This window comes from Siniperca chuatsi, linkage group LG15 (assembly GCF_020085105.1).
Source record: "Siniperca chuatsi isolate FFG_IHB_CAS linkage group LG15, ASM2008510v1, whole genome shotgun sequence".
Classification (NCBI taxonomy): Eukaryota; Metazoa; Chordata; class Actinopteri; order Centrarchiformes; family Sinipercidae; genus Siniperca; species Siniperca chuatsi.
The window spans coordinates 17,640,472-17,662,538 of record NC_058056.1 but is presented as its reverse complement, the minus strand read 5'-3'; the positions used below and the strand labels follow the sequence as shown (position 1 = coordinate 17,662,538).

General features: G+C 40.7%; 1 protein-coding gene across 2 annotated transcripts in view; it reads right to left on the bottom strand.

Annotated features, from left to right (window-relative positions):
- Nucleotides 1-22,067, bottom strand: part of luzp1 (leucine zipper protein 1) — a 54,380-nt gene that overhangs the window by 14,685 nt on the left and 17,628 nt on the right. Inside the window, exons 2-5 of one of the 2 annotated variants that reach the window (XM_044166580.1) lie at nt 17,418-17,476; nt 5,255-5,407; nt 3,154-3,501; nt 752-3,026 (exon numbers count right to left, since the gene is read on the bottom strand). In XM_044166580.1, coding sequence (XP_044022515.1) covers nt 752-3,026; nt 3,154-3,285 — 2,407 coding nt within the window. In that variant the 5' untranslated portion in view covers nt 3,286-3,501; nt 5,255-5,407; nt 17,418-17,476. The remainder of the gene's footprint in view (nt 1-751; nt 3,027-3,153; nt 3,502-5,254; nt 5,408-17,417; nt 17,477-22,067) is intronic. The other variant, XM_044166579.1, reaches the window with a different exon arrangement.

Sequence of the window (22,067 nt, the reverse complement as noted above, 5' to 3'; positions counted from 1 at the left end):
TAGTCTAGTATTTTAGATTATGACCAAAAACCTGCAAAAATGACATTTCTATTAGCCTTAACTGTACTTGTGTGAAATTCTGCTGGAGTTAGCAATTCAATATTAGCATGATAACATGCTAAACTAAAATGGTGAACATGGTAAACATTATACCTGCTAAACATTAGCACGTTACCATTGTGATTGTGAGCATGTTAGCATGCTAACATTAGCATTTAGCTCAAAGCACATCTGTGCCTAAGCACAGCCTCGCAGAGCTGCTAACATGGCTTGTTTTACACAACTAATGTTCTAATGCAGTTGCAATTTAAATTAAAATTTTATCTTAGCACCTGCTCCATGAAAAATATGACTGCCATTGTTTATATGATGTATCATGTGGTACTTAAAAAGACTACAGCAAAAGGAATTTGACTTTGAAAATCGAATGCATTGCACTTCCAGTTAACACGCAATTTTACTGCTTAGTAATTATCCTACTCCATTTCCATAATGGCTCATTATGTGAACCAAAGTGTTGAACTATGGGCTCGCACAATGCTAAGACAGGATTTCTGACAAAGAGCTTCAGTTGGTAGTGTTTGAATGGTCATATTGCATTACAATGATTTTAAGTTCATACTTGTGCGAACAATTGTAAATGTTGTCTTTACTGGAACATTTTATTCAGTTATTGTTACAGATCAGATCATTTGTGTAAAAGAGCAGTGTTCAGTAAAGTGAAACTAGTTTGTGAATTGTGAAAACTTACCTATGAGGATGTTACTGGTGGAGGTGTGCCGTTCTCTGATCGGCATGTGTTCACTAGACACACTGCTGCTGCGACTGCTGGTTCTGGAAGAGCTTGGGTCATTGGGGTAGATGGTTATACTACTGGTCATTTTACTAGCGGTGGTCACGATAGGTTTGGAGGAGATTTTGGGTTTGCCATTTGTAGACAAAGGATCTGAAATCATCACTTCCTTCCTGTCAATCTCGATGATCGCAGGCTTGATGACAGCTTTTGACCTCAGTGCCTCACGTGGGCTGCACACTCGCTGGATCTCAATCCCTGATGCCGTATGCGCAGGCCCCTGGTGGCCTCCATCTAATGGCGTTCTGTTGTGGAGCTCCTCATCAAATGAGCTCCTGGTAGAAGAACCCTCTGAATGTGAGTCATGGACATGGGAGTATCTAGGATATCTGGAGGTTGCAGTCCTACTGCTTACAGTTGTAGTAGTTGTCTCAGTTACAGGCTCTGGTTCAGAGGGCCTTGAACCAGTGGATTCTGTTTCAGAGGCAGATGAATGGCCCTCTGATCCCTGGTCGTTGGGCAGCAGTGGAGTGACGCTGGATCTGTAGGCTGTGTAGGATCCATTGGCTTTGGACAGGGTGGAGGTGACAGATACAGAGACAGATTCCTGAACCTGGTCTGTTGATTCCTGATCTGAGGCATCCTTCTCTAAAGCAGAGATACTGTTGATGTTACTGGAACTGTCAGGCACTACATCAGAGTTGTTTGATTCACTATCACTACCAACGTACAATTTTGAAAACTTTTCTACTCTGCTCTTTTTAGTCTCCCCATCAGTCTGTTTGTGAGCCGTCCTCAGTGGCTTCTGGTCATTAGCTGCTGGAGGATAGCGACTAAGAACAGACGCTTTTTTAATATCACTAGAAGATGCGTTTACAGAGCAGAAAGAGGCTCCTCTTGGCTTTTCCTCAGTTCCTCGTCCGGTTTCTCTTATTCCGTTATCAGATGAAATCGCAGTAGTTGGGGTTTTGGGTATCCTTCTACTCTTGTGAGCAGGACTGAGGGCTCTTCTCACAGACTTAGGAGAGCTCTCCTCGGAATGGCTCGGCTCTTTGCTCCTCAGCTTGGTCTCTCTCTTATGCTGAGGAGAGAGCTCCCTGCTCCTGTGTTTGGGGGAACTCGGTTCTGAGACAGTTGCAGCACTCCTATATTTGGGCTTCTCTTGTCTGAAACCTCCCTTCACAATGATCTCTTCATTATCAGCTTTGCCATTCTCCAGGACCTTAGAGGGGATGTTGTGGTCAATGTTAGTACTTCCATTGCCGTGTTTGTCCACATTACTGGTTCCATTTCTTCCAATTCCACCTTTTACGCACAGCTGCGTCCTGAGCTGTTCCACTTGTTCGCTCAGTTGGCGAGCCCGGTTTCGTTCCACCTGGAACTTCTCATGAAGTTCACCATTTTTGGACTCCGAGCTCTTTAGATCCTCCTCCACTATCTCCAGCTGTTTAAGGCGGGTCTTCAGCCTCTCTACTTCCTGTGTCAGCTCCTTTACTTTGTTGTCCTCCTCCTGTGAACCCTCAAGACCGCTGTTCTTCTCATTTTCAGATTTGTTCACAAGACCAATGTCATCAGCCATCTTCAAGTAGTCAAGGCTCTTCTTGCGTCCCGCCAGTTTACTTGTGAGGAACACTGTGGATGAAAGCTCATCCTCAATTCGTGACCTAATGAAATCTGCACGACCAGGGTCTGCCGCCATGCCAAGGCGGTTCTTCTGTTGCTCCAATTTTTCTGTCAGCTTTAGAATGATCTTCTCGTCCTCTCTCTGTTTCTCTAGTAGCCTCTTGCGTTCACTCATAAAGGTCTGGGTGAATCCTTTGAGTTTCTCAAGCTCCATGGCCAAAGCCTGCTCTGCTCTGTCCAACTTTGTCTCAGACCCCTCCACTTCCTTCAAACGGACTTTGAGGGCCTCCAACTCAGACGAGAGCTTCTTGGTCAAGTTCTTTTCCTCATTGAGGCTTAGGCAGAGCTGGCTGCAGTCAGATTTGCTTTTCCCAAAAGCTTCTTCCAATTTCTCCAGTTCAGCCATCCTTCGTTGTAGACGTTCAATCTCAGCCTTTAGCTCCTTTGTAAGGCTTTCCTCCTCTTCCAGTTTCTCTCTGACTGTGCGGCAGAGGTCCTCAGCTTTGCGTACCTCCTCATCTTTACCCTGAATCTTTAGGAGACATTTCCTTAGGACCTCCACATCACTAAGCAGGGTTGAGTTGCTGCCTTCTGCCTGTATGATTTTGTCCTGTAGAGGAGAGAGAGAGAGTTCAAACATTCATTAATCTATTCATGTAGTATATTTCAGTTCCACTTTCCACACATTCTGAAATGCACACACAAACAAACACTGTCAGAAGTCAACCAGTACTGACCTGCAGGTCAAGTAGCTCATCCTCATACTTCTGCAGCTTGTTTGTTGCTTCTTCCAGTTCGTCCAGTTTTCGGCCAAGACTCTGCAGCTTGTGCCGCAGGTGGCGATGAGTCATGTCTTTATGGTCAGACATTGCTACAAAATTATTTGTGTTATATTTGTTGAGTTTGTTTGGTTGTTCAGATTATTTGATGACAGTTTCACATTTGTATGGTAGTGATATCAAGCCCCTCAGGTTCTAGAAGAAATACTCTTTTCTCTCGGCGGTCTGTCTTGTTTTGTTTATTTGACTGTCGCTTTAAGACTTTGAAGTTCTCTCAGGGTGGTGTTTAGCAGACAAATCTGTCATCTGTAGGAAGGAGAGGAAATAACACTTAGTCATCCATAATTTGCCAATGACAGTCATTTGCATTCTCAAAAGCTAGCTCAGTAAGTGAGGAAAAGGACTGCACCCTGTAGCACACTAGTGCACTCAGCATACTGTATGATTTTACACTTCCATCTAATTGCCGTGACACAAACCACAGGACAAGACTAACTGAGGCTAAACACAAATGCATGTACAATAAAAATATGATTTGGCACATACAGAAACAAATCTTGCTCTGGCTACATTTTTTTTTCAACAATTACAAATATGAACAGGAATTAGTTTCTCAATCACCAAGTTAGTTGACATAAAAATAAACATTACACTATCTGTGGCAAAGGTACCATTCATCATTATGATAATCAAGTGTGCATTAAGTGGACATAATATACACACACTGCACCTCTCTTCCTTTTTGCCATTGAACCACCATGTATTTCACCTTGCCTGTCCTTTGAATGAGATGCTTACTGCTTACATGTGTGAGTATGGGGGTTTCAACATGCCTGCACAGGCTTGCACACACAGACACGCACATCCCTGCTGTTGTGTCCCCCATCGATTTATGCTTGCCTGCTTCTGCTGACAGCAGCATTTCTCAATAACATCAGACTCCTTCATATACCCCCCATCTGTTCTGACATACAGCCATTACCATGGCAACCACTACATCACAGGCCTGTCACAACACTACACCATTCATGGTCACTTGGGATGGATGTAATGATAAAAGAAAAATGTTTCACTCTGCAACAGATACTATTAGATAGAAATAAATTAGCTCTGATACAAGATTAGACATTAAAGAAATCCCATAATCGCAAATAAGGACATTGAAGCTTGTTGTCCCTTGCCTTGTTAGTAGGTACAATTATGTCAGAAGTTGGATCATATGTATGTTTCTACAGCCATTACAATGTGCTAGTACCCATCTGTGGACCAAGCATGGCTCTATGTGATGAGAACAGAGATTATTACCACACCACAGTATGCCTGTCAGCATGGCCTCCATAAATGTAACAGCTGCATCTACTGTCTCATGCATGATTCAGGTGTATTATTCCCCTTCCCCCCGTCATTCTGCTGAGCTTCCCCCACTGGCCGCGAGGGAAAAATCGACCTGAGGGTAGGATATAACATCTGCGCACATCACTTATCGACCCCCTGACAACCAGATCCATGCCTGCTCTTTCCCCTTGTCTACAGTACCATGTTCAAAGATTGCCTTTCTGAAGCTACAAACCACTACATATAAAGACTACTGTAGTTTTATTTAAGATTAAATAACTTTTACTGCTGTAAAAACATCAACCAATGCAGTAAATTTGCTCAATCTTTTTATCTGTGTGAACTGTGTGCGTAAATGGTATACAACAAGGTATACTTTGCCATTACGGTTTACTCCAGCATAGATTCATATATTTTTTTTATCGTTTCATTTGGTGTAAAAAGCCTAAACCACTCTTCCCACAATTCATTAAAATGTCTTGTTGAACATAAACCAAGGCAATAAGCTTTGAAAGTCAACATGGCAACGATTACTTTATGAAAAAGCACAATTTGAACTTAAAGTGTTTAGCTGTAGCGTTTTAATTATTCTTTACTTTCATGAGGTCTAGTGGTTTGGTAATTTTCTCAGTGGAGTTTAAGGAAATACTGCAAAGTACATGGACTGAAGAAGGAGTAGGGAAAAAGACAAATGGGGAAAAATGTTGGAGAGAAAACTACTAACCTAGCTGTCCACTTGAATGCCAAAACACCTTAGTCAATAAAGGCATTTTTTGTTGCATTAGCTTTGCCCAGCTGTGGCTTGTTAAGTGAGTTGTAGACCAATTCTCTGTTGTCTTGGGGTGGTCGCTGTGATCCAAACCTGTCCTGACTGATCCTGTTCCAGTGGAGTAAAAATACTATGAAAAATACCCATAAAAGCAGAGAGGGCTCACTGGCACAAAACAATTTAAATAGCTACAGTGCAATTCTTCATGACAGCTCTTCACACTGCACTGTGCAGCTCAGGGAAAATTTCACCACTGAAAAAGTTAAGAGAATAACCTTTAAACAGTGTGCCTCAGGAGAAAAGGTTGATTCCTTGGACATCAAAACTAGATGGTAATTTTTTTTTGGTGTCCTACTGTCCTGACCCAGTCAATAATGAAATACCAACACAATGAAACAAAGTTCAGTTTTTATTATTTTGCCTTTAACACATTTTTGATTATCTTAGGATTGGGGTTTGGGCCCCTACATGATTTCTGATATTCAACAACTCTGAGAGCAGCTCTGGTTGAGCCTCGTCCTGGTTAATAATTGTGTTTCGCTAGGTCCAGCTACTCCTGTCTTGGCAGGCAGCCTACCTCTCCTTTCATTCTCCCTTTATTTCTTTGCCAGCTCTTTACCTCCCTCCCTCATCTCTCCCCTCCATCTCTCTTAGACACGCACACCAGCAGTGGGCGCTTTTAAGAGGCGGCGGTGCGTGCAAAGCGACTCTGGCAAGGGACTGCCTCTGCCAAACCAATCAACATACCTGATTCACTTATCGCAGGGCTGGGGCCTCATTAGCTACATTCGGGACAAGACAGGAGGGAATAAGAAGGGTGGTGGGTGAGATGGAAAGGAGGAGAGAAGAAACAAGAAGATGCAAGGCAGTAGAGGGAAAGGGAAGGCCAAGAGATAAGAGGTGAAGAAAAGATGGAATAGTGTAGGACATCAGTATTTAGTCTTAGACCATGAAGTTCTTCCATTTAGGACCATGACCCATGCAGATAAGTGTTAATAAACCCTGATATTCCTGTATTCCTTTGATTTACCACACCTGGATACTCATGAGTCAGGAGGATATTCCTAAGTTTATTATACATCTTCAAGACTGTGACACGAAAAGCAAAAAGGTGTGGAGTTGTTTGGCTGAGAACAGGGTTTGAAAGAAAAGAGAAGGGACGGAATGGAGGGAAGGAAGTATGGAGGGAGGGGAGTTGCTGAGGTATTCTGAACTCAGCTCAAATTGAACACAGAGTTTCATTCCCCTGTTCTATGTGTTGTTTGACAATTATGGAAAACCTGGAAGGGGGTAGGAGCCGTGAGGCAGGGAAACTGACCCCTTTTGTGCAGACACATTCCTAATGACGGACTAACCAGGGCACTGCCAGTCCCTTGCTTTGCCCTGTCTGCTCTTAACTAGGCCACTAACAGGCTCTCCCAAGCCTTCTCTCTGCAGAAGCCCATTCCTAACCAGGGTAGTGTATGGGTTTTATGGCCAGGGCCTAAGGAGTATATAAAAATGCTTGTAAGGTTTTGCTTTACTCAGATAGATCAGGACAATTTCTTAACAGTTTGCTGAGATTGTCTTTGCCAGGGTTATTGTCCTGACTGTTCTGCAAACCTGTGTGAAAATTGACCAAAAGTCTGAAAGCAGGATGTCATCTAAGCTTATACACCATCAGTAACAAAACTCACAACCCAATATAAATTAAAGAGAACACTGAAAGCAGCTTAAACCAAGCCCTGGCTGACTACACTGTATGAATTTGGCACCTTCCACTTCCTGAAATCTGGACAGGAAGTTCCCTACTTGACCTTTCACTAACTTCTGCACTCCTACTACTGTTGTTAGAAGAAGCAGGGCACTGAGACTGTTGATCGACATGCAGTCGGTGAGTGTAGGCTGCCAGAGTGTAGTTAGCTTGAGATGACCTCTAATCACAGACCATTTTCTTTGCCTGTAGGGGGCAGCATCAACATGTCTACAGCTGCACTCTAAACTGGTTATACTGCTATTGCTTTCCTTTGCTGTAGGTGGCGTAGATTGGCATGTGTAAAATTGGTCACACAAAGAATGAACAGCTCCCTCTTGTGGAAAATCTCTTGCCTGCTAAACGTGAATTTGTGAGTGTGTGAGTGAGTTACACGCCTAGGTGTTTCACATCTAAAAAGAGAAAATGAGGACTGACATGCGTGGAAAGAGATAAAGATGCAATGGGAGAGCCAGACATTGATGCATGCAAGTGGAGAGGAAGGACACCATAATAGAAAACCAGAGGGGCTTCATTTTGTCTTGGACCAACAATACCAGACGGACTTGGAAGTAAAACTTTGTTGAAAAGGTCCATCCACTCTGCTTGCGCTCTCTCTCAAAAACACACACACACACACACACACACACACACACCAAGGTTACAATCATACACCATATCATTAGGGCTTTAGCCACTCTCTTCCTGCCTGCTGCCTTCAGTACATTCTGTTCTCTCCATGAAAGAGAGAAGAAAGGAAAGAAGAAAAAAAATGCCCCTCTCTCTTGCACTTGACATTAGGTTGGAACTTACGGGTTTGAAGCTCTTCTGCCTCATAAACGGTAGTTAATAAAGGGCCAGAGTCCAATCAAAATGCCTTAACCACACCTTCATGTAGGGGGGTATTGCCAGTTTGCGTAAGTGAATATGTGACAAATATGTTGCGTGTGTGTGCGTGAGGAGGGACGATTGCAGTGGATGGATGCTGGCGCAGCACTGAAAGCCACAAGATGGTGGAGACCTGATGCTTGGCCTGCATTTTTCCGTTTTTCCAAAAAAAAAAAAAAAAAAAAACGGCATCCCATAATGTTCGGTTTGTCATTTCCTGTGCTGTCATGTTACTTTTTTCTGGGGGGGGGTTCACCCTTTCAGTTTTGCACCGCTTCTGGAAAAATGGTAAAGAAATGTAAGGCAGTGTTGCATTTCAGCAGAAAAATGGATAAGGAACTAAAGGTCATGTAGCTGGTTCATTAGAACAAACTGAAATGGGATGGGAATACCTACTTCCCTTAGATTTTTCTAAGGGAAAATGACCACTTACAGTATAGGTATTGAAATGTGGTGAAATAGTGGGTAAACAAAACGTCGTCTCTGGTAGAAAAATAGATTTGTTTATAGGAGAGGACATGCAAGTTAACCACAATACCACTATAATGACAAAGCAGATGCTGTCTGCTTGTCAGGGCAACATCACTCAATGTGAAAATATTCCTCAGTGACATTATTTCCTTTTTCTTTCTCCCTAAAAAATAGACTGAAAGCAAAATAAAAATACAGTTTTGCTAGTTTACTATTGACGGTCTTTCCGTTCGTTACTCTTGACTGAAAATAAGCAGCATGGACACTTAGCTTAATTTCAATTTGGATTTCCTGTCATTTATTACCAGTCTGAACTAATTTTACAATTTAAGAGAAACAAGTTGCTCTTTATGGTTATGAACACTCACAGGGAGTCACAAAACCAAAATAAGAGTGAGGGAAGGAAGAAAAAAGGAAATTAAAGTAAAGATAGAAGTGCAAGAAAACGTCTATTGTTGGGTAAGAAAGTTGTTGTCTGAATTGGTCAGACATCAATAGTATGTGAAAATAACTATTCTTTATATTTAAAAAAGTCTTTGGACTACAAACCATGGGGTTTACCCCATCAGGACAAGTCTGACAATTACAGATAAACTGTTAATCAGAGTATATACACAACAGATTAGAAATTAGAGCTGAAACAATTTATCGATTGAAAGAAAATTAATCTGCAACAATCATGTTAATGATAGTCTTCCATGATAGTAAACTGAACATCTTTGGGTTGAATGTTGAATATTTATTTTGGTTCTGGGAAATTGTGGGGGGTATTTTTCACAGTTTGACATTCTAAAGACAAATCAATTGAGAAAAATATTCACCAGATTAATCTATAAATGCAGCCCCATTAAAAATAAAGAGTTTATAGGAAGTTCTCACATTGTAATAACTAAGTTGCAAAAAAGATGGATAATGTGCACAACCATCCCAAGTTGGGTACAGGTGTAGGATAAAAAATAGCAGAGGCTGTCGGCAAAGACATTTGCAAGCTCCCAAAAAAAACTTTTATTGATGCAATAAAAGCATGCGCACAGACACATGCGCACCCCCCCCCCCACACACACACACAGAGTCATAAAATGATTGTAAATCTCAATCACAATGCACTATTATTCTGTATTCCAAAAAAGAAAGTGAGATAAGGTAAAATGTGACACACCCTTAAGCCAGTGAGTTCAAAGGTAAAGCTTTGGATGAAGGTTATCCTAATGACAAACATTTATGTAAACATCATGGTCAGATTTAGTTTGAAAGCTTGGCTGGAAAGTTACAGTCCTCTCTCAGGTCTTAACATAGTAACAGAGCCTTTTCTAGGTCTCTCCTCCCCTCTGCCTGTCTGTCTACATCAAGTCTTGTTGCTGGGGCTTAAAACCCCATTAAGAAGATGAGAAAGGGAAATATGGGGAGGGGGATGAGAAATGCCAGAGAAGGTTGGTAGACAAGGTAAGACACTCATGGCAGGGTGAGACAGAAAAGCCAGAGGACAGTGTCTGACCTGTCAGCTTTCATGCAAGAATATGGTTCCACACATACACTACATTTTTGGTTTCATTGTTTATGACCTAATTGCGGATGTAGCTTTGATGAGGTTGAATCAAACATAAAGCCCTCAGAGCTTTTCGGCTCAGCTCCTGATCTTGGTGGCAAAGCAGTAAACTAGAACATGTTCTTGATCAGAAATCAGCACTACACACAGGATTACATGCAACAGTCACTGTTGCTGCGACCAAGAAGCAGAGCAGGGGAAGGATGTTAGATGCTCTATTTAAAAACGGAAGCAACCGAAAATACTAGCCAGTCACTTGCTAGCTAGTCCTCAGGCAGATCTGCAGCCAAGGAAATCTGGAGCAACTTAAATGTAATCCGCTCTGATAGAAACACAGAATATCACACAGGGCAGGCAGGGAGGGATTCAGTGTCTTGGATGGATGGATGCTCACCAAAATAGGTTAAAGGTTACTACATTTCTCTCTACATTTCAATGCTACTTCTAGCATCCTTCCAGTACTGTACCTCCCTGTTTGAACACTTGTCCAAAACTGGCATGGCAGGTGATAATACAGATTAGAGGCCTTCATGGGTCCCCTCCATTCCTAGTAATCAAGATGTGACCCAGTCTAACTTATATTTAATCTAATCGGGTTGGGTAGGGTCCTGTTGTACTGCTGTTGGTCTGAGGCCTGTGCATCAATTAGTGCTGCAACAAATGATTTTCATTATCGATTAATTATATAAATAAAATACTGAAAACTGTCCACAGTGACATCTTCAAATGTATTGTTTTATTTGTCCAACAGTCCAAAAACAAAGATGTTCAGTTTGAAATTATATAAAAACAGAGAAAAGTAGCAAATATTCACAATTGAGATGGTAAAAGTATGGATTTTTTGTGAATTTCTGCTTGAAAAATGACTAACAATAAATCATTTATTATAATAGTTGCACATTATTTTCGTGTCAAATGACTGATTGATTAATTGACTAATCATTTCAGCTCTAATGTCAATATGCCTAATACCCAAGTGGATCCAACTAGACTCGCAATCATGCGGTGAGTCCTGATCTTAACAGGAGAAAAATGGGCTCCAAAAAACTGTTTGCAGTCCAAACTTTTTGACCCTTGACGAGCCTTACAACAGATGTGTGGAAGGTGTTGTCATCAATCTCCTCCTCCTACTCTTGTCAAACTTATGTTCTGCTGAGAATACATTTCAGGTGTAATAGTGTTGACACTCAGACTTTCTGGCACAGATTAGCACAGCGCAACACATTTTGATTTGCTATTTCAATTTGTACATTTTTGGAGTAGGCGAAGCATCTGCAAATATTCAGTATGTCCAAAGAAGTGATTACTGCAAAGATGACAATGTTACAGTATACTGTATATTTCAACACAATAGCCACCGTCAAGTTCAAACATATTAGCCCAAAATTATGTGTCCATTCTCAGACCATTACTAAAATGTCCCCTCGCTGATTGTTTAAAACCTTAGTAACTGCTACGGTTTATACATTATACCAAAACTATATGTAATTAAATACATGCAATACTTTCCGGATCTGTGTGGGGCTTACTTGCATAAGGGGTTCAAACAAACACAAGTTTGGCAATACTCCTGCTATTGTCGTAAACACACAAATTTATGTCCCGTGTGACTTGCAGTCATGTTTCCATGAAATATTTCCCAACTCTGCTCCAACATGTCCTCAGCCTGCTGCCCTCTGTGTTTGGGGTCAGAGGTCACTGTCACTGTAAACATGCACAACACTCCACACAAGTCACTGGGGCAAACAGGAGTGAGGCCCTGATTAGGAGAGCAGACTGTGTTAAACTAAATCAAACTGAACGGAGCTGAACTGCATCAGTGCGATGCAATGGGGGAAATGAGAATGGTGTTTTGTTGGTAAATAGTGTGGTTGTTGTGTACAGATAAAAAAAACAAAAACACATGGATACTTCAAATATGGGAAAGACAATAAAATTTTAATGAGCAGTACTTCTTTAACAAATTAGTTAGTTACTTAAGGACTGCACAGTGTATACGATCAGACAGGAAGCTGAATGAAATAAATGCACTAAATCTGTTATGCTCAGTGAGTAATGAGTAAAAGCCATGTGCAGCTGCGATGAAAAAACATGTTTCACATATAGAATTACCATTTGTATACACACAAAAAAACTAACAAATATTTGTCAAGGCCATAAATGTAGACCTTAAGAATTTCAGACTTTAAGAGTCACTAAACTCTACTGACTTATGCACAGTTTGTGTATGTGATCTGAAACCACGGGAAGTCCCAGTTGTGAAGTGATAGACAGGAAGACTCCAGTAGGAGACGTAAATGTCCAACCACACTACGACATTAACATGAGATTGAGATAAATATGAGATGAATGTGATTAGAGAGGGTGATCAGAGAAGAGGGCGAGAGAGAAAAAGAAATAGAGGTCACTTTAACAACAAGCTTAATGTCTATAATGGAAGTGACAGTAACAGAAATCCTGAAAAAAAAAGTAGTGTAAGCCGATTTAAAACACTGTCAGGTGATTGATATAATAATAATGTTAAGAAAATGAAACATAAAAAGTTAGGTAACAAAATAGTGGATTTGGACTGGATTTTAGCTCCCCAAAACTACCTCTGTTTGTTTAACTATTAAAATTCTGGCTGGTAAATAAATCCACTGTGCCAACATATTGACCAATATTAGCTTTACGTAGATTCATCTGTATATGCATATATGTTGGCTGATCGTTAAAGAAATTGTAGTTCACAAACACCAAAGATATTTTTGAGGTAATCTAGAAACAGGCTCCTGAGGGAGCTGTGCAAAGTCTGAAAAATTGCCTCAAGTGATGTCACAAAATTGACCTTGTGGTGAGCTTGTTTTGACAAAAGAGCACCATTTTGAATAATTCAACTGAAGAGAAACTCTTTGACCTCCCATTAACACAGAGGTTTCTGTCAGGACCAACACTAGCTACCTATTTAAAGCTATGCTTAACAGCTGTTCAAGTGTTCTCAGGTATCAGCAGACGTCAGCACAAACTGTACACACATATGTGCAATTGTGTGCAATGATGAACTGCTCGGAAAGGAATGTGTGTGTCACCGTTTCACACTGATAAGAGAACATGAAAACATCACAACATGATGACACTTGTTAGAGTCAAGACTGGGTAACTAACAGTCTGTGTGAATAAGTATGAGTCAGGCAGAGAAAGAATGAGGCGAGACAGACAAAAGTTAAGAAAGAGCTTAAGAGTGATAAGAACTGAAAATGACAGACAAAATCTGTTGCTTTATACGAATCCATAACCTCCACCCTATGCGATTTGTTTGTCTGAGAGAGTTTGTTTGAGAGTTAACAAGGTATCTCAAAAACCTATAAAATTCAATGAAATCTGGTGGAACGTTAGGCTAGTTAGACTATTTTTTAACATTGCAAGATTGGCAAAAATAATCATAACTGCTTTTCTCTTGCTTACTACACTTATATAACAAGGATACACACTGAGTGCTTTCTAGCTGAATTTTAAATAGTAAAACCTGACGCTACACTATGCTCACACTGTGAAACAAACATTTACAAAACGTAATGCTTCATTTACAGTCAGAAGATAAGAGTCACACACTGTGTCTGCAGCATCCGCAGAGTATCATCTGCAGAGAGCATCTGCAGACACACTGAAAATGTGAGAATTTAACTATATGCCAGGTGCCACAGAGTGCACAAATGCATTAACAGTCTTATCAGAGTAGTGAGGTGAGATTTACAGCAAAAACACTACCTCACATCCATTCTTTACATACCCATCGCAGATGTACTGAGTTAAAGAATGTAAAGGACCTAAATCAAGCAAAAGTCTGTGGCAAAAAGGCACATACCTGCATTGAAATCATGTAGTAAACTCTACGCTGTCAATGATAATGTAAAGTTAATGTAATAATGGCAGTGCATTTGTATTTAACACTGTTTTCTCACAACTGAAGAAATTACTTAAGTGTGAAATTGAACTGGAAGGTCAGCAATTGTGTATTTTGCCATTTTATTCCAATAAAGGTCAAGCACAACATCTTATTACTATTCATTCTTTTCTTTCCTCACATTCTCGATTTCTCTTCTATTTATCATCAGTCTCTTGTCACTGTGATCCCCCCTTTCATGTGACCTCTACCTTTAAATATCACCCCAACCCCCCATTTCTGCTGCTACATTCTTCTGTTTCCTTCCCTTGCCCTTCATCCCCATTCCCCTTCCTTCCTGCTCAATTTATATGTCCTTCTCACTGTACCTAAGAGAGGATGAGATGACAGCTGATCATAAAACTCTCCAGTGCTGATGATGGACCCCCCCCATGGCTAACGACAACTGCCTACAAACACTGTCGATTCATACACACATCAGTAGCTCTTAACATACAGCCCTTCAACCTTCTGCTTGGCTGCTTGACATCCTGCTCATTCACTGCTTTCCCATCCTAGCACAGAGCACACACACACAGCTTGGCAGTGCTTCATCAGCCTGAGCCTTGGCATTAGCTGCCTGCTGCGGCTGAATGGAGACCTCAGTGGCTCTCTGATGAGGAAGAAACAGAACACAGAGAAAGGGAGAGAGAGAGCAAAAGAGAGCGAGAGCAAGAGAGAGAGAGAGAGCAGAACAGCTTAGACGAAGCAAATGTGCAGAGCAAAATGCATGTAATAATGCAAGGTAAGGTAAAGAAAAATAGAGAGGGAAAAAACAGACAAGGAGGGGGGAGAGAGTGAGACGAAGGGAGTGACTCCACAGAATGCAGAGCAGGTAGCTGCCAGAGTGGATTACTGCAGCAGGAATGCAGCACTGGCTGCAGGATGGAGGGAGGGAAGAGGAGACGAAGAGAGCAGAAGAGGTAGCAGGAGGTAAAATGATGAAGTTGTATATCAGAGGAGAGATAGAGGCATACTGAATCATACAGTTATTACAGACTGTCCTTTTACTGTAAGTAAGCAAAGCAGTTAGACTGTAAATGTGTTAAGGCAAGGAAAAAACAAATGATAAGCTGAGCACATATTTGTGCACTTAACAGGATGCTCGAATTTATGATATGAATAAATATCCTTTGAAATGACCTCTAGTGCGAGGGAAGTGAGACATTGTTTTCAGCACCAGTGGTTTCTTTGGAATAAGGAGATAAGAAGATTACATTAGGCAATTTGAGAGCAACAGCCGAACAGACACAAGAAGTGTGCCACCAGGAGAAACGACAGAAGAAAATCACCATAAAATGTCACCCATATTTTAAAAATATTTACAAAGGCTCTTGCATAGTTGCACTTTAAAAAGGAAAAGTGTGACATTTTGGGAAATATGCTTATTCGCTTTCTTGCAGAGATAGGTGAGAAGATTGATACCACTCTTAAGCATGTATGCTAAATATGAAGCTACAGCCTGGTTAGATTAGTAGGGGGAAAAACAACTAGCCAAGCTCTGCCCAAAGGTAAAAAACATTTCACCCACCAGCAGCTCTCAAGCTCACTTATTAACACTCTATATTTGTTTGTTTAACCCGTACAAAAACTGTATAGTGTAAAAATGACCTTTGGACAAAGCCAGGCTAGCTGTTTCCCCCTGCTGAAAGTCTTTATACTACGCTAAGCTAACCGTCTCCTGGCTCAAGCTCCACAGATAGATACCACTTATGTCTGTACGCTATCTTTCATTTAACTCTTGGCAAGAACGCGAATACGTGTGTTACCCAAAATGTCAAATTATTCCTTTTAGTATGAATCATTCTTGACTGCTTTATGTAGTCAATGGCATCCCTGTTAAAAAAAAAAAAATCAAGCCCCTGCTTATGAGAAACCTAAATACAAGTGTGAAATGCCTTTAGTGGCAGGACACTGACATAAGAAGCTCCTTTTCCTGTTTTACTGTCTGTTTTCATGGTCTTTGTTAGTTTCGGACTATTTAGGATGAATTCAGCTCAAGCAGGATGTGAACTAGCATCCGGAATAATAAACGCATGTAAATACAGCTCAGTGAAGACGCACAGAACACGCCTTGGCCACATATTGACCTTAAACTGATGTGTGAGCAGACAGCCATGTAAGACACGGTGAGACAGCTGCTGTCCCTGAGAGCAGTGTGAATGTTTATGCACTAACCCAAATGTTACAGAATATATACAGCATATATGTATGTGTGCCACTCCTGTGTGACTTCAGGCTACAGGGAAGGAAGTGCGGCGCCGGCATTTGTGCCCAACAGGAAACAGACTCACAAAGAGCAGAGGAGGGGCGGAAGAGGTGATGAGGGGGAGGGGGGAAAGGTGGGCAAAGGAGGAGGATGAGGAGAAGAACAAGAAGAGAGGTGGAGGACTGAACAAAGAGGGAGAAGTGAAGGGAGCCAGAGGAAACATTTGAAAATCAGAACATCATCAATGCTGTGAATCGATTTTGCCTTACTGGGTGACCGGACACAAGCAAACACACATACACACTCACACACAAATAGCTATCAATAGGTATCTCTAGGTTTTCTTTTTAATTTCTTCTTAAGTTTTACACAGCAATAAATGCCACTACAAGAAAAAGGACAGCAGGAGATCAATAAATATCTAGGAATAGTTCAACATTTTGGGAATTGGACTTCTTCCTTTCCGCAAGGTAAATAAAAAGATCTACAGCACTCTCACTGTCTGTGGGTTGAGCACACAGCTGGAGCGAGGAGGCAATTAGATTAGCTTGGCATTATCCTAAGCTTTTTCACCCTGCTGCTGGAAGCACGGGGCAACAGCTGGACTGGCTATCTCTAAAGTAAAAAATACTCCTAAAAACAATAGTTTGAGATTAAAGATGGAGTTACGTGCTGTAATTTCTTGGCAAACAACAGCCAGGCACAATGACTTCCCGGAGTCTTGTCGTCATATCAAAGTTGCCAGACAAGCAGCGCTATAAATGGAAATGCTCTGTATAGAAGAAGTACTAGGAAGATGGCTGAACTGTTCCGTAACTCCACCTAAAACCACAAACTGTCATTTTTACATTAGTTTCTTGTGTACGGATTAAACAAACAAGATACAACGTGTGAGATTAGAAGTGCTGGTAGGCGTATTTTTGAATTTTGGTAAATGCCAGGCCAGCTGTTTTCCCCTGTTTCCAGCCTTCATGTTAAGCTAAGCTAATCACTTCCCGGCTCCACCTCCATACTTAACACATAGACATGAAAGTGGTATCATTCTTCTTATCTCACTCTCGGAGAGACAAATTAATTATTTCTCAAAATGTTTAACTATTCCTTTGAGTAAAGTACATAGATTGCATATTGTACAAACCCTGCTTTAGGGTAATACGTAATGTGTAATATGTACATTTTTCACTGCAGAAATCTGTTATTACTGGATTTAAGACATTTTGATTTGACATTTTAAAGGCCTTTTATTTAAATTAAATTTTCTGACTTTTGCAGACGCCCCAGACTTGTGCAGAATCAGGAGAGAACTTACATAAATCAACATTACCCGAAACACAGGAAGGCATAACTTACATTCTGGATGCATCCTTTTGTCTGTCGCGCGTTAAGCTCCTCTTCTCAAAGTCTCCATCCTGTAGTTAAAAACACACAAGCAGGGCACAAGGTTAGTAAAACTGGACTCACTGGTCATCATAATATCAAGACACACACACACTCATGCCATCTTTCACCATTGTTATGTTTGGCAGTTGGCAAGGCCCCGAGCCTGTGGCCGGGCTGACAAAGCCGTCACTGTAGGGGAGATCGTTCACAGTCAAGCTAACGGGCTAAGAATGAACTAACTGCTTAGATATGGGACGCATTCAGAGGCTTTGCAATAGACTCATGCATGAGCAGACAAGCAGTGTTTGGCCACGACAACAGAAGGCTCTATTCAGTTCTCGGGGGAGGCGGTGGTACACACACACAAACACACATGCACCATTATCATAATCATCATCATCCTAGGAGCTCTCATCTGCTTCAAAACATGTGCATGGTCTCACACACACACACACAAACAACCCAGACTTGGAGCATTCCACTACAGTAGCATTCCATATGTTTGGTTAAGCACAGAGAATCCAGATTTAAGACTTGAGTCTGGACTGAATTTAAAGGATGAGAGAGGGAAGTGGAGAAATGAAGAGGAGGGAGGGCTGAAGGAGAAAGGGAACATTCCTGTTAACTGTAAGCAGCAACAGGACACTCTGGTACAGAAAACATACATTAAAAAATGAACTATCAAGCTCATCTTTTATGCTAAGAAGTCCTCAGGTGAGGTGCTCAGAGTTATGGAAAGTTTAGTTTCATGACAGCTAAGCAAACTCAATCTGCTGATGATGAAGACCATGTGAGACATTTAAAAGCCCCAGAACAAATAAGTAAGAAGGTCTTGAGTTGAAGTTGTTTTGTTACCTGTACATTTGGACTTTTACTGTAACAAGGAGGAAGAGGAAATGGAAAAAAAAGATGGTAAAAACTGGCACAAAGGGGGGAGCCTCAGTAGCTCACCTGGTAGAGAGTGCGCACAATGTAACCACAGCGGCCTGGGTTCAATTTCTGCCCGGGGCTCTTTGCTGCATGTAATCTCCTCTCTCCCCCCTTTCGTGTCTCTCTTTAGCTGATCATATCCAATAAAAAGCAAAACGACTGAAAGTTTTTCTTTAAAATGGCACAAAAAGGTATGTAGGGCTGCAGCTAACAATTATTTTCATTATCAGTAAATCTTCAGATTTTTTATTTGATTAATCTGTGAATCATTTGGTCTATAAAATGTCAGACAATAGTGGAAAATGCCGCTAATTCGTCAAATTTCCATGCGTTAACAATAAGCTGACATGGCTGACATGTTAACAACATGTTGTCAACGTTACTTCAAATGTCAGCTGTGTTTATGGCCTCTTTGGCCTTTCATACCATGACGTCTTTGATTTGACTGTTTTGTCCAACCTACAGTCTAAAACCCAAAGATCTTCAATTTAACCTCCACAAAAGACTAAGAAATCTGCAAATCCTCACATTTGAGCAGCTGGAACCACTGGATTTTGGGCATTTCTGCTGAAAAAAATGACTTTAAAGATGAATCGATTATCAAAACTGTTGCTGATAAATTGTCTGTCAATCAACTAATTAAGCTCAAAAACCACAAAATAATAAAGTTTCTATTTCATCTTTAAACTGTTCAGAAAGAGGGTTCTCTCCTGACTTAGGCTAAAATAACTGAGCACGCAGAGGCAGGTGATGTGCTCAAAGACACTTCGATCATGTAAGTAGCTACTGATGGACAGAAATAATCTGTCTTTTAGTTGCTCCTGCCAATCTCAACTCCTGTCTGTGTCATCCTATCCGTTTGTTCCTCCATCTTTTCTTTACAGGAAGGAGACAGCCCTGCGGCTCTGCTCTCAGCTCTGTCATGTTAAATTCATGAAGGCAGTGGAATGACACCGGCACACAGGTTTTGCTGAATCATCTGACATTCTCACGCTACACCACAACACTTCTACACTAAACCAAATGTGTAATTCTGCTGTGTGTCAGAGCTGTTCATTCAGATAGTTAGCCAACCCATAACCAAACAAAACTGAAAACAGCTGCCTCTTTCTCATCCCTCGCTCCCACTCGCTTCCCTCATGTACACAGCATGTCAGGTTGGTGAGGATTCATTACATTACTCAGCAGAATAAACTGAAACAGTGTGAGGTGGCACTTCCTCTAGGGTCTATATCTCTGAACAAAGAGTCTGCTCAGTTAACATTTCACCCCCCAAAGCAAGTGTCATTTCCAGCACACTGTATTCACTTTACATGTCATGAACAGAACTTGTGAACTTATACAGTAGTTGAAATCATTATGATGATTGATGAGCATATTCATGCTACATTCTACATGCATCAAGATTTGATTTAAAATAATCAAACTCCTGTTTTCCGAGCAATGAACTGTGTTTCACTGTATGCCAATCTCTTCATTATGAGTAAATAAAAACTTTTTTGTTAAAATTACACCTTGCTCAGAATTACGATGATGCTGACTAATTTTCTAGCCCTAATATCTTGATTATCTGATGTTATTTTACTTTATTTTTTAAAATGCTGAATTTGAACTTAACTTACAAAATGCTTCCTGTATTTTTGGTATGTATATAGATGTCTAATAAAATCATTAGCTCAAAATAAAAATCAGAGCTTCCTTTTTACTCCAAATAAAACACAGCAACCTTTAATAATTTCAAGATTCAATAAATTGTGAAAAGCTAAATTAAATCCACGGTTTTATTTCATGACTCTGCTGGTTATAATTGTATTGTTTTGCCAATCATATAGAGTTCAAAAAGATATATCCTGTGACATTTAACTAAAATGTCACAGGTCACAAACACATTAGTATGCTCTGCATTGTACTAAATGAGGAAGCTCGCTGTTCCTGTACAATCTGTTTAAATATGTGATGTGATTATCTGTCGGTGCACGTCAGCACCAATGTCAGAGATACGTTTCTGTGTATTTATCGTTCTTAGTGTATTTAGCACTTCTTGTCCTGGCCCTCGATAGATATATCTAGTCAAAACAAATGGAATGGTCAAAGTTGTCTTACAACGGCAACTCATGCAGTGAGTAACATGCAGAAAAACATTCCTTGAAAGTTGCCGGTAGCTACCAGGAGCCTTTGAGCAGCAGGCTATAGCTAGCTAACTTTAACTAGTAGAGATGAAAAGGCAGCAAAACATCCTTTCATTCATCAGTCACTTTTCTAACAGTTTCTTTATTTGTGATGCATTTGTAAAGAAACATTACAAAACCAACCTGTTAAACTCAGTGCCAGGGTCTTAATTAAGTTGTGGGGACATTATTTTAGCCCCCACAAGGTCCCTGCTCGGGGGGTTGTACTTTTCAGAAGTACTGGAACCATAGAATTGTGATGTTCCTTAAGACAATTGTTGGCTAAATCAATCGTACAAAATTATATCTTGTTAATGTCATCACAGTGAGACACGTTTTTTTCCCCCCAACATGTTTTTCAGATGAAATGGACGAGTAGAGTGAACTGCAGGCTGCAGACCAGTGTGTTTACTCCTGCGACCACCAGCAGCTCTCGTCCCATGTCTCCTGCTGAAGCACACAAACACTGTATTTTGCACTTTCATATTTCTGCAGATAAATAAATAGTGGAACTAAATGTGTGTATAGTGTTTCCTGTATCTGAAAACAAGTATATACTACTATATATGTAAAAAGACAAGGAATGCTTATGCTTGTAAATATTAGAATATGGTAACAACTCTCAGAGGAAGTAGTGGCTGTCAATTTCACTATTATACACCGGTAAGCTCAGTATTTAAAACAGGTGAGTGTTCATAGGTAAAAATAAGCAAAGGTCCTTATGCTGAATTGCAGGTGATGTGTTTAATAAAACATTAGAGTTATACAGCTGTGTGATGGGTGTAACCTAATAGGTGTAATTTGCCTAATCTTTGCGGGTCTTTAGACTGCAGTGGAAACGCACACAATGGGCTGAAGGAACTTTAGTTCCTTGAAAAGTAGTTCCTGGGGATAAAAGTTCCTGGTACTTTGGGTGGAAATGAGGCTTATTATGTGTGTGTATGAGAGAGAGGGAGAAAAAGAATGTCAGTATTTTCCTTAAGAGTTTAAATATTTACCTAATTAAATAAAATAGCCTATTGTTTGAATTTTATAGATTTTTTTCACACTGCTGGTTAAAATGAGAAAGTGGCTGATTTTGGAATCCACCAGCCACAGTGCAGGTGAACAAAAAAGTTTACTTCCAACCCTGGCGGGCACAGATGCTCATTTAAGTTTTAATAATTTTAATTTTAACTGACAACCTTCCAACATATTGCGTAACTCAATATGTTGGAAGGTTGTGTAAAGATGTTATATTCATCATTGCTTCCACGGAGGAGAAACTCTGTATGTGTCCGTTAGTTGGTCTGAATGGCAATGTTTCACAGCAAAATGGATGCATTCAAATGCACTGTGGAAAAAAAGAGTGTCAAAAGAAAAGGGCAGAGGAACCGTGTCGAGTAAAACAAGGGAGGAAACGAGGGAGAATGAAAGAGGGGGGAAGAGAGAGATCATGTTCAATTTCCTCCACTGGAGAATGTTTCAATGCCTGAAACTCCATCCTAGGTTCCACTGGCCAGGCGGGCCTCGTTTGCATGGG